Consider the following 13978-nt stretch of genomic DNA (forward strand, 5'->3'; position numbering starts at 1 on the left):
GCATAACTTCAAGCCTTAATATAATTTAAACAGGTGAGTTATATAAAAATTCATCCCACGTACAGTTGTCATGAACGGGGAAATTAGCTATAGAGACCAAAACCATTTTTTTTGTACCAGTCTGTAAACATGTTTATTTCTGCTGTAAAGTTGGGCATTTAAACATGCTGGCTTATGGAGATGAACTCGCTTTTGGAGCCAGCCTCAAGTGGCCATTCGAGGAACTGCAGTTTTTGTGTTCTGGCGTTGGCTTCATTTTTCAGCCCCGGAGGTTGCCGCTTGCCAAAAGCACATCAATGAGCCACGCTGTTCCGTGAGCTTCTTTATTACCATGAACACATAGACACTAGTTTATTATGAGTTGATCCCACGTACACGATCCTGCTCACTACTGCACAAAATCCGCGGCTGAAAATAGTCCCCACAGTTTACTCCCCTTTGGGAAACATTTGCTAAATACTACAGCGTCCAGCTGTTTTAGCAAATTATTCTGCCTTTTGTAAAAATCAAACCGTATATCCGTGACCCATTTTTAAAAATTTACATCAAATTGGCTTTGGGCTGAGAGCCACAGACAGGGTGGCGAAGTCGGAAAGTACGGAGAGATGCGCTAAGGTTTTGGCCTTTTCATGGGATTTGTTGAACATAATAAAATATAGAATTTCGACAAAAAAAGTCTTAATTTGCCGAAAATACACCAGAATTAGACAGCTTTGTGCAACCAATGAACTTAGACATCTATCTGAAGTCTGTATATATATATACGCATATAATTCCACTGCTTATTTAGGCCGTTTTCTACGTTTCACATATTGTCGTTTGAAACAATGAAGAAAGTGAACTTTGGTGACAGTGGGATTTATTCTCAGGACAGGCTCATGGTTTTTGATGTCTGCTGGGTGAAGTGGGGCTCTGCAGCTTCCAGTTGCTCTAATCTTGTGGGACAGGAGAGAGAGAGCCACTCTGAGAGCGCTGGCTGAGTTTCTGTGTTAAATTACTGTCACTCCCCACGCTCTTATTAGAAACCCCAGCCCCTGTGGCTTTACACAGACTTTTAATTGATAGGCTTGGAGGAAGGCTTGGCCCAGCTACATTATGTGTGTCTTTGTGTATGAGTGTTCGTGTGAGGAGTCATAAAAAGTGTAATAATGCTACTGAAATGAAAACAGACGATTTTTGAATTCACAAATTTTAATTCACTTCAACGCTGGATGATTTCATTGGAACTGCATTTGAGTCTAACCCTGATTCCTGTCATAGAGAAAAACACAATATTATCATATTGAGTGATTGGAGTCGAAGTAATAATTAAAAGGCAGGTCATCTGTTTGAGTGTAGCAGCCGATCAGGATAGTCAAACAAGACGCTGGCCATTCTCAGATATTGTTTTGAACATACTGTATACTTGTACACAACTGCACCAGACATCAAACAAAAAAACAGTTTGAATTCTTTTTAAATACTCTTGTGATTGAATTTGCCTGGCACAATGAAATTAGTTGATTTCACTGAGTTGTCCAAAGGAAAAAAAAAAAAAACTGGTACTCCAAACTGGCTCAAACACTAAAAGTCACTCAGCAAAATAAAAAATAAAAGTATATCAATAACAATTTATCCCGTGTTGGGTATTTACAGACATCAAAAGTGAAGAACAGAGTCAAACCTGCCACATTTCTTTAATGGCTCAAAAAAGTAGATTGTCATCAACTGCAGCAAAATAGCACAGTTTTGCTTTCTTTAACTATTTCTCTTTTCAAGAAGTCTTATCTACTGTTTTTGGGAAACAGAACTATAAAAAATTGCCATAATACAACACGACAGGACTTTTTTCTTACCCAATAACACTCAGTAACTGCTTCTTTTTATTTTCTTTCACTCTCCGCTGCTTTTCTTCCTCTTCTTTTAGGGCAGAGCACTCTTAATGTCTCTTGTTACCCAAACAACCGCCCAGTTCTGACAAACCAATATTTAAAACCATGGAAATAAAAACTAAAAATAGCACATGATGACAGCAATTCTAACCATAATAACAACAATAATAACAATAATGATAATAATAATCATGGATAAAGATAGCAATAAATAGGGTTGGTGAAGTTTAAGTGCGGGTAGGTGTGGTGAAACACGAGACTGTGGGCACCAATTAGAGAGAGGAGGGGAGAGAGGGGGAGAGAGTGAAATGGAGAGAGGAGAGGAAGAGTGGAAGGGGTGGACTACCGCACATAAAGTGACTGATTGTTTGGTTGCTGAATCTCCGCTCTGTCCTTCCTTTCTTGACATTTTTCTCGCCACACAAACGCTGGTGATGCCAGGAAGGGTTCAGAGTCGTGGGTACACAGGCCCGAGTGTCCCTCCACGCCACATCCTCTTGATGTCGGTCCACTGTCCTCCTGCCAAACTGTCCACTGTCATTTTTAAACCTCACAGTGTTTGTGAGCCTTGAGAGAAGAGACGGAGGGAGGGAGGGAGGGAGGCAAGAGTACATCACATCCACAAAATATCAGTGTCTTTGTGAACAGTAAGTGCTAGATAGGACTGGTAGTGATTCTGGAGTGTGACGGTGAGGCGAGGACAGGACGTGGGTGGTAATTTCCTTTTTCCATAATGAAATTAAGCAAGTAGATGAACAGCAAGTGCCGTCTATCCACGCTCTCAGGCAGGCAACAGCATTAGCAATATCAGTGTGTGTGTCCTGAGGATTTATAGGATTGTAGAGGTCTCGGAAGGCCCCGGGATCCAGTCTATAAATGTCACTCAGCGGGGCAAATTCTTCCCAGCATACAGGGAGTATGTCTTATGTGACTGTGCTCAGACTTCAGAGATGAGGAACGGGAACAATTTCTGGCCAAGGCCGAGGGTCTTTTCTGCCGATTGGCTGATTAGGAGAAAGTTCTGTGATGATTTCGGTTGTCAACACGTGGAGATTTTGTTTTTGTGTTTGTAGGCTGGAGGCATGAGCAGCAATAGTCTTACCAGCTGATGAAAGATAGCGATTGAATTATTTAAATGTTTTTGGGAAAACTTTCTTTCACAGTTACACAACCACTGCTGTGTCACAGCTCACTGCGAATCTGCTCTCTTTTGCTGAGGTAATTTCACTCCACAAATCAGGTTTTCACAGATGTCTGTCCGAGATTGTCACTATAAAGAGTCTGTCTGGTCGTTTCAATGTACAGTATTTCAGCCTAATGGTTTCTTGGTTAATCTTTGCCTACACAGACATTCACCTCTCACACAGTTTCTATGCAGCTGTCCTCCATCAATTCAAGACCAGTGCCTCACTTCGTTATAAGAGACCTTTTCTTTATCTTGTTTTCTCTCCCTCTCTCGTTTTCTCTGTCATCTTCCCTCTGTTTGTCAGTCTCTACCTCTGGTAGTCAGCCTGCTCTCTAGGACTGGATGAGGAGCTCCCGGGGGCCAAAGGGCCACCAGGCCGGCCGTGCCCCTTGTCCTTGCCTTCCTCCTGAGCAACGTTGGTCCCTGAGGATGACTGGCTGGAGTTGGAGCTGGAGGAGGCCGGAAGCTGGTTCAGCCCCCCTGTGCTCCCACCACTCCCCTCTGTGGACTGGTAGATCTCCTCAGCTCCGTCCTCGCTAGACTCTGGGTCCTCTGAGCCCGAAAGCAGCTCCTCTTCTCTGTATTCACTGACGTCCACACCTCCGCTGGCAGCAGCCCCCTCACCCAGCTCCTTGAGGCGGCCGTGGTGCTTGACGTGGTAGCGCTGGTTCTGGAAGAACTTGATGATTGTGTGTTTGGGCAGGTCAAGCTGCGCTGATAAGGTGTGGATGGCCTCCTGGTCTGGGTACAGGCCAACGTCCTGGATGAAGCTCTGCAGGATACCCAAGGCCTCCAGGGAAATCTAGAATTCACACAGCCGGGATTCGGGAAGGATACATAGAGAATGTGAATTAAAACCAACTGACCCATATGCCAAAATGCATAATAATGACGGTATCGGTCCTGATGATGGTCCTGAACGTAGAATAACATACTGTACCTTAGTGCGGGATCGTGGCTTCTTGTTGCTCCCACTACTGCCAACAGTGCCAGGTGGACATCCGCCTGCAGCTCCTGCTGCCACATTCTGTGACCCCTCCTCATTCACCGGGGCAGATAACTGCTCTTCACGCATCGGAGACAGGCGGTGCTCCTTCATCGGGGCCGGCGGTGGCCTGTGAAGTGCCTGACGAGAAAGACAAAAGAGCTGATTAATGGGGCACAGTGACCCCTGATCAAGACTGCAGCCAGGAATAAATTTAAAGTAACATAATGAAATGAATGACAACCACGTTACTTAATTATAGCATTTCTGTATGTTATTTGACCTAAATCCTGTGTAATTTCAACATCCAGATGCATTTGTGTGCTCTATTACTTCTTTATCTTACATCAGAAATTAAATATTATGTTGTAAGTATAATATGTAACAGTAACCTCATATGATGCAACACATCTTATAAAACAACCAGTAACCTGCCCCCCCCCCTTCCAGCACACAGTAGCCAGGGCTGCAAGGTGAACAGAGGGTGAGAACAAGTGTTTCACAGCTCACAGTGTCACGGTCTATTAACCACCTCCAAGGCTTGCATTCAAACTGGTTTGTGTCCAGTATACCTTTGACCTAATGTGTGTAAGATTAGTTCTAGAAAAGGCCAAACCCCTGTCTGCCTGGAAGTCTCTTGTTGACAAACTTATGACACCCCATCACTATTTAACCAGCCCATTCAAAACCTCAGCGGGTTAGGGTGTAGAGCAAGAGAGGACAAAGTAATAATCATTTTGGCTAAGTACCTAGATTCTGTCAGTAAAAACTGCTGTGGTTCTAGTTTGGAGGAAAAAGTTGCCAGAGTGAATGAAACTGTTCATGTACATCTATTAAATCAACACTGTTGCAAGAGTGTGGGTTTAGTTTCAGAAGTTAGGGTGCACACACATCAAACAAGACATGTTTATTTGTATATGCACCTGTCAAAGAAAAAAAAAGAAAAAGGCAATTTGAAATGTTTCACATTCACACACAAAAAAATGCACTAAAACAAAATCTACACAGCAATGAAGATGAGAAATATAATAAAATAGAATGAATGAAATAAATTAGATTAAATGATATAATATATAAAAGTTTATAGAAGGCAGTGGCAGAAAGGTTTTTTGCCTTAATTTAAGAGTATACTTCAAATCTTTCAGATAGTTTGTTCCAGATAGCTGGTGCATAGAAACAAAAGGTTTTATGGTGCATTGTTTTGAGCAGTGCAAAACAGTATCAACACCAAAACAACTAAATACTTAATTTGGTTTTATCTATTTTAACTGTAGGAAATTTAGGCTCAGTGATACAAATCAGTGATTTGCAATGTAAATTTGAGTGTCGCCTGCATAGTTATAAGAAACAAATTTGTGCTTCTGGGAACATGTTCAAACAGAGTAGGCTCAAGAATCGATCCTTGGGGACCTCCACTACATGTCTGACCAAGTAGTCACTTTAGAAACTGGATTTGAGCCAATTCAGAGCTCCAGTCTGTCTAAAAATATTCGATGGTTAACCAATATATTATACATACACAATATATTCCGGCCTTAAATTGCTAATTACTAATTCTGCTAGATAGATGTTTATAGATGTAGCCTTGGGGAATTATTGTTCATATGCAAATTTGGTGAGAAAAACAAAAGATTAAAATATCAAAATCAAATACTATTATTGACCAACTATGAATTGTTTTATCAAGAGCACTGTCTTTGTCCGTTACTGACTTACAGTAGCTATTATTGATTTTCAATGCTGATTTTATTTTTAGGTGTATTTTATACATTGTCACCTGTAGAACAAAAGTTATAGCTTTCTTTTAAATGCTTGTCCATGGAGCTTCCTGACTGGCTGCCTGGTTATTGATTTGTCTTTAAATTTGATCTGTTAGATTGGTGACTTGTATGCAGCCTGAGTGGAAGCACAGCCTGAGAAACCAAACTTAGGGCAATTTTTTAAAATACTTTTACTGCTGCTGGTAAAGCAGGTGCATGTTTACACTGGGAAAAGATGAATTTCAGATAAGTGTATCTGGATTTTTATGAACTCAGATTTTCCGATAATCCAGGTTATGACAGTTTGGCACAAGGAGCTCAATGTTTAGCAAGCTTTTCAGCAAGCTTTATACACAGGATTTTAAAAAACTACATGTGAGAAGGGCTAGGAAGGTGTAAAGAGAGAAAAATAGAGATTCTAAATCGAGACGATGAGAGAAGGTGTAGATATGTGTGTGTTATTCTGATGGGTGGAGCTCTCACTGGCAGAGAGGGATCCTCTGGCTGTCAGGACCAGCGTGAGGGCTATTTGACAGCAGTGAGGCGGGCAGGATGAAGTGTTGGGAGGGAAAGTGGGGACTTTGGTTGTGTGTCAGAAGGTAGTGGCTTTTGTGAGAGCGTTGCGGCCGTGTCCCGCCCGCTTGCTTTAAGAGCAGGGAGGGGCCTCCCCACTGGAATGCCCAGCTATAAATCTGTGGCGCATTAAAATTAAAGGACCCACATAAAGATAATAGTCATTCGCTTTTCTCTCCCTCTCTTCAATAATAACAGGGTATTACTTAAATAATATTGAGGGCAGGCCAGACCATGAAATTGCTCCGGTTTCATTCGCAGGGGCTTTATTTTCGGGGGGGGGGGGGGGACCAATTTACAGGAATTCAGTAGGTTTTTTCCTTTTTTGTCATTTTTCTCTCTCCCTCCCCCCCGCCAATCTTCTGTTTCTTTCACGCGAAGTGACGGTTTTAGATATTGAGAAAAGACTAAGAATGCTGGAAAACCAACAACAGAGAGAGTGAGACATAGACACAGACCAGAGAAAAATATATTTACCCCTGCCTTAATGAGGACCACACAGCCACAAACATCCCCCATACGAACTTACTGAGACACTTAATAACTAAATTGAGGGTAAATCAGGGGATTGCGAAACCTACCGTCTCCCGACCTCCGCCCTCCCACCCATTCACATACCATCATTTCTACGCTTATTTGGGCTGACAGCAAGGACTCTTGGATCAATCGCCACACACACATGCATGCACCAGTGGCAGGGCCTGGTCTCCCTCATGCACTAATGATGATGTTATAGAGCAGAGCCAAACACACAGTTGGCTCCTCCGAAGTTTATCTCAGAAGACTCCTCGTCTCTCTCTTCCTTCAACTGGCCATCCTCTTTCTTCTGTGCGTCTGTCATACCTTACGTTTTTCTCTCTTTAGTGCTTTCTTCTTCTCTTCTTCTACCCTACTAAACAGTCTCCTTCCTCCGCCTCCCTCTCCCCTCAGTTCTAATGCATCAGGACACTAATGAAGTGGGCCTCTGCCAAGCCAACATGACTCCACATCCAAATCAGCCCTGATCCGGTGGATGCCAGAAGCCCCCACCCCCACCTCCCTATGTCCTCCACCTCCCTCCATCCCACTCCTTCTCACTGCTGTCCCTCCCATCGTAACTCCCCACTTCTTACACCTTCAGTCCCAGCTGACTGAGGCTCCTTCCACCTCCTGTGTCTATTTGCCTTGTGCTCTTCGACCTCTACTGTCTGTCTGTCACAGTCTGTAAATCAGTAGAGAGTAGATATTGTCTGTTACTGTCTTGGGTATGTCTTTAAAACAGGCATTAGTTAAGGTGAAACTTATTGTTTTTGGTTTATATTATGAAATGAATATTATAATAATATATTAATAATTCAAAAGTATATTACAATAAATTTTTTGTGCTTTCTTCCCATTTTCTCTTCACACTCTTACTGGAAGCATTTCCCGAGCACTGCAAAACGACTCAGTGACATTTTACAGCAGGCAACACGACTTTTGGGTGTGTGGGAGCATAAAATACAGGTGATAATCATTAAACTGATTTGCTCCTTTCAGTAAATATGATAAAAAAACTGAAAAGACAGTGAGCTTTAAGGGCCTTCCAGACACAACGTGATTTGTGCTGCGCTCGCCGCACTCTGCGCACGAGTGGCGCACTGTGCAGCGTGGAGCTACTGGAAATAACAGGTTTCAGAGCGCAGTGGTGTTGTTGTCGCGTTGTGTCTGAAAGGGCCTTTAGTCATAAGTCATGGAGAGTAGACTTACACCCCTGCATGTCACTGGCCAACAAGTCCTCCAAACTAAATGACAAAAAAGGTCATTCCAAAATGACCCATATGACCATTTTCTGATCCTGCGCCCCCATCGGCAGGAGAACATCGTTTTTCAATGCCTTCCAAAATGCAAATGATTCATAAGGCTATTTTCTGACCTGCCACCTCTGTGGTTAGGGTTGGTTAGGTTTAGGGATAAACTACATGTTTAAAGCTAGGGAAAGATGGTGGTTTGGGTTAAACAACCACTTGTTTAAGGTTAGGGAAAGATCATGGTCATGGTTAAAAGAAGACCTACAGTATTAGTTAAGGTCAGGGAAAGACCATGGTCATAGTTAAAAGAAAACATTGACTGTTCTTAAGAAACAGAAACATATGAACAGTGGTCTCCCATTTCAAAGTCAGACGCTTTGTTGACCCAAGAACCCAATCTAAAACATGCAGAACAAACAAGGGGTACTCCAGGAGAGGTGAGATATATATATATAGAAAATTAGCTCCATTCCATTCAAATTCCACTTGAAAATTAATACACCTGTAAGAATAATACAATAATACATTATATAAACGCCCAAATGAGCCTTTTTTATGCATAATGAGTACTTTTACTTGTAATACTTTTAAGTATACTTAGCTGATAGTACTTGTAGGACTCTGTAGGAGTTTTACTTGTAGTGGAGTATTTTTTAAATAGTGGTAGTGTTTTTACCAGTAAAGTAACTGAACACTTGTCTCACCACAGTATAACACTGTGATGTTTAAAGTGACTAATGCGCCCTCACTGTCAGAGAGTCATGCTTACGATTGATATTATGCTCATTTCTTGCGGATATTTCACATAAAATCTACTTTTCCGCAGAAATAATCACTGAAGAGCACAAGTCACGAGTTCCTGCATTGACAAAAGCTTCATCATTCATGTAATTTATTTTCTGAACAAGTTAAAGCTCAGTAGCTAATGTCAATAGAAGCTTACAGTAGATTTGGCCCTTTTCACCCTCATCCCTCCCTTCCTGCTTTTTACTCCTCCCATCTCTGACCATTACACTTTGGAAGAGACTACATGTCACTTCAGAGCAACACAATACAGCCCTGCTCTCCCAAAACCACAAGCACTGGAGCCCCGCAGCCAGAGCAGCTCTTCTCATGACATGATTCAATATTCCTGAAAAACTTCTCTCTTTTTTTCCTTCCCTCCGTCTCACTCTTTCCCTCCCCCCCTCTTCTCTCCTGGCAACGCTGTAAGTGCACTGCAGTAAAATGAAAAAGTTTTCTTTTAAACGTAAATCAAGGCAAATTACGGCGCAGAACTATGAAAGAATTATAGAACATGAAATATTCATCTTCTCCTTAATGAGCTCTGGTCCTCCAGGGCCCCTAACTCTCTCTCGCTCTCTCTCTGTCTCTTTTTTTTTTTGGGGGGCAGTATGTGACCACCAGAGACACCATTAACACAGAGATAAATATGTAATGAAGGAAAAATCACTTTTCTGTTAGTTTTGTGCATGACTTCACCTTTCCTGTTAATCAGTGTGTTTTCTTATTTTCTCTTTCCCTCTCCATCTGTCTGTCTGTCTGTCTGTCTCTCTTTCTCTCACTCTTGTATTTGAATAAGTGTGTGTGTGTTGTTGTGATTCATGAGGACTGGATCCAGGAGAAAGGAGTAGATGAGTCACTGCACGTTTCCTTTTTATTTTAAAATAATGTCTCTTTGATGAAAAACTGTATTCACGTAATGTTATTGAGGCTAGCTGGGAGTGCAGCTGAGTGTGTGCATGTGTGTGTGTGTGTGTGTGTGTGTACGTGTGGTCATATATGTGTACATGCGTGCACGCACTTGCATTTTTGCATATTTTTTTCGTTCAAACTGTGTGTGGTATTCATTCCATTTATCTGCAATTAAACAATTAACTTAATTGTGGTTTGCCAAAAAGCCCAAACTCCACCCTGCAACAGTGAATAAGAGGCCACCGGGATGCACTGAGAGCTGGAGGGGGAGGGGGGAGAGAGAGAGGAGGGAGGGAGGGGGAGAGAGAGAGGGAGGGAGAGAGAGGGAGGGAGGGAGAGAGAGGCAGCTACTTCCTCTCAAAGTGAATGAACAATACAAACAAATAGTTGTAGCTGTGAAATAATGTATCGTCACAATGACTTTAATAATTCATTTAATATAACAGAATTAATAGAATTAATTTGGTATGACCTTAAATACATTTTTCTGTTGACAATGATACTATTGAACCATTTGATGTTATGGTTGCTAATTGTATCTGGTTATGATCTTTTATATCTTTGATTTCAGGGTAAAACCTGTTAGAGCCAGTTTATAAGGTTATTGTGGCCTTATGTACCTTATTCTGTATATTATGTTTGCTTCTACTTTCCTCACTCAGTTGCATTTGCACTAGTATGACAGAAGAAGATCATGAGGTGAAGTTCTGTAGTGTTTTTACTTGGGGAGACATTTCTCTTTAGTAATCAGGGGCTTTCCTGTATGTTTTGGATCACATGCAAAATGCCAGGACCCTGAAACTGAAGCAACTAAATAGAATTGAGCCATCAGTCATTTATTACACCTGTGCTTTTCCTACTGCGACATGTCAAAATGTCTTCTGTGAATACATTTTTGAATTAAATTGCTGGGGTTTTTAAAATAAGTATTGCCAGAGGGGGTCCCCAAGCCTATGGAGAATCATGTGATCTTTTAAAGGGGCACTCAACTGATTTTACACATCACGATCAGTTTACTCATCATGAGAAGCACCACTCGGCTGGTGTAAACAGTTTCCCAAACTCTGAGAAAGTAATACCTGATGATGTCATTGGGATTTTCTTGCCTTGGGCTTGGAGACTTCAGACTGAAGTTTCAAAGACATGGGCATTTACCAGGCAGTGAGGGTCTAATGAAGAGACACTATCCAGTTGCATTATGGGGAGTGCAGCGTTGACCCATATAAGGGACTGCAGGGACTCTAAGAGTCAGAAATCTTGGCTTCTGCTGCACCAGATTTGGCCACTCTTGTTTAAATCCTCCTCTCGTCTCTTTGTGGAGGTGGAACACTAACTGGCTCGCACTTGATAATCACATAAAACAAGACATATGAGTTTTTCACGGAGTTGACAGGAGCGATTTGTTGCTGTTTTGGCAAGAAGCACCTTTGGATGTGATGCCAATGAAGCGCCCCCTCGGATTGAAGTGAGACACAAAGAGAGGGGAGGAAGGGCGCAGAGGTTGTTACTCCTTGTTCTAGACCACCACTCCTGGGGTCTCAGCCACAGTGAGCGGTCACACACACACACACACACACACACACACACACACACACACACACAAACACACATAGAGATGCAGCAGAAATCAATTTAGCAAAAACAATAAAGAAATTATTTATAAGGGCAGACTCTGCCAAATTAGCTGTGGGACGCACTTAACTGCTGAAGCTGTATGAATAAGAGCTGTGGAGCGAGCACCAGGACCATGTCAGTCATGAAGAAATGTGATGCTGCTGAGGTTACTGACATGCACACACACACACACACACACACACACACACACAAACACAGCACTTGCAGACTTAATAGACACACTGTGACACAGTCAGAGATCTCCCAGAGCGCCCAACATGCAGAAATGGCTCACGCTACTGTAAATACAGTCCAGTCCAAACACACACACACACACATCACTGGTGTGTGGATTAACTGTACAGCTATGCCTCAGCGCAGCATTCATTTTTCATGTGTATTCTGTGGTTGGTTGTTATAGTTTTAGAGAACCTCTTATTGTCCACAACACAAAAGAGTGCTCACATTACCAACTATCAGTGTGAGATGTTGTGTATGTGCATGTGTGGCAGATGGGACACATGTGTGGTCTGTAGTGGCAGGCTGGCTGGAGCCTGAGGTTGGAGGGGGCTTCATCTGGGACGGAGGGGGGTCTGAAGACAGCAACACGAACACACACATATTTATACACACATGCACACACCTCATTTCACCATTAATAAATCACCAGTGTTTCACCACAGTTCATCTCTCTGTGTCTCTCGTGGTGGGGGGTTACAACATGGGCGTTATGAGGGTAAACTTTATTTTTAGTCTTTGCTGAGAGTGTGAGAGGAGCAGAGGAATGTGTTAATGGTGCCACCACAGCTTCCTCCCCGTCTTCCCATCAGCCTTAATACAGAGCTCTGAATGGGAAGAGAGAAACATTTTGCTTGGTTGTGGAGTTGGAGGTGGGTGGAGCTGCAAAACAACCCATAGGATTCGTGTCAACATGCTAAATGGGAATTTTCAGCATTTGCCTGTTTTTGATTTATGGCATATGGTATATACTATGTGGTATATAATAGCTCCGCATTGGGGGGCAGGGCGGACCGGTGGTTAGACAGACTATCTCTCAGCCAGAGGACCTGGGCTCAAGCCCACCCTGCTGAAGTGTATTTTAACAAGCAGTGAATTCAGTTTGTGTGGCTGAACCTGACCTTTGACCTTTTGACAGTGTAGCAGTAGGTTAGTGACACATATTCTGTCGTTGCTGCTCTGGACTCACAGCACATTGGATTTAAAGGAATAGTTAAAGGAACAGGAATCCTTGAAAATGATGAGAATATCAATGTCACTCTCAAATCTGTCAAAATGAAGCTTGAGCCAGCAGACCGTTAGCTTAGCTTAAGGTAAAGACTGAAAACAGGGGGAAACAGTTAAGCCTGGCTCTGTTCGAAATTCACCTACCAACACCTCTAAAGCTCACTAATTAACATGTTACATCTCGTTTGATTGATCCGTACAAAAAAATGACATGTTGCAGTGTTACAAAGGGACTATTTCTTGGCCGGGAGCAGTGAACTTTTTCCTGAAGTTCTTCAAAAAACAACAATCTCCTCTCAAGGTCAATTTAGTTGCTATTCTGGAGCTTTCTATCATACCATATGATATTCATCAGCAGATACAGTTTGCCAGTTGTCATGGAATTATAGATTTCCATTGTTTAAGGACATCTGCTCTATGTTAGCTTAAGTTCATCTGCTGACGAAGATCATTTGATAAGATCGAACTCTGAAACTCAAGTGACCATGAGGTTGTGCTTCACATCTATACCGGGTGAACAGTGTAGGACTTGTAACCCTTTACCAAGCAGTGTCAATCACGTGACCTCAGTCCAAATGAACATGTTTTTACTTGTTATTGACTTAAGGCAAAGGCCCCTGAAACAAGTGAGCAGTAAAGGTGGCTGCAGTACAGGCCTAGCAGAGTGTTATTAGGGAAGACACCAGTGTCTGTTGAAGTCAGTAGATTTCAGCTTTTGACCGCAAAGGACTTACAACCAAATATTAAACATAAAGTTTATTTTTATGTGATCCCTAAAATTGGGGGACTGTGTATAAAACCTCCGACCATCCAATGTACTGGAGTACAGAGCTGACAACACAAATATTGTTTATGTAGAGGTTGAGAAAAGATGTTTTTTCTTATATTTCTGTGGTGTCTGCTACTCAAAATCAATAGCAGATAAGGTATTATCTATACAGCTTAAGAGTAAAGAGACAGAGAGACAGACAGGCAGATAGACAGGGTTCAGTGTGTGAGTGGGAGGATTACAGTAATGACAGAAAAAGCCAAAATGTCAGTGTGTTTCCCGCATCGATCTCCCTCAGCCCTCATTCAGCCCCTGCCTCCCTCCTCAAAAACTAATGGGGCATTTCCTCCAGTGCCACACCACCCAGCAATACTGTTTACTCTTCGTTCCACTGGGGCACGAACAGCCACACAAACACATGTGCACACACAACTTGATCAAACACTACAGGACATACTTATACCAAATGAATATAATAAGGACATATGATTTAATGTTCCTAGTATGTTCA

The 13978-nt window shown here is 42.3% G+C and overlaps 1 protein-coding gene across 8 annotated transcripts in view; it reads right to left on the reverse strand.

Annotated features, from left to right (window-relative positions):
- Positions 1-1173: 1173 nt before the first annotated feature.
- The window catches only part of satb2 (SATB homeobox 2), a 60464-nt gene continuing 47659 nt past the window's right edge, over positions 1174-13978 (reverse strand). For 7 of the 8 annotated variants that reach the window (XM_044217205.1, XM_044217203.1, XM_044217206.1 and 4 more), the window contains 2 exons: positions 3998-4204; positions 1174-3859 (listed from right to left, as the gene is read on the reverse strand). In XM_044217205.1, the coding sequence (XP_044073140.1) occupies positions 3365-3859; positions 3998-4204 (702 nt within the window). In that variant the 3' untranslated portion in view covers positions 1174-3364. The remainder of the gene's footprint in view (positions 3860-3997; positions 4205-13978) is intronic. The other variant, XM_044217204.1, reaches the window with a different exon arrangement.

Source organism: Siniperca chuatsi, linkage group LG12 (assembly GCF_020085105.1).
Source record: "Siniperca chuatsi isolate FFG_IHB_CAS linkage group LG12, ASM2008510v1, whole genome shotgun sequence".
In the NCBI taxonomy this organism is placed as follows: Eukaryota; Metazoa; Chordata; class Actinopteri; order Centrarchiformes; family Sinipercidae; genus Siniperca; species Siniperca chuatsi.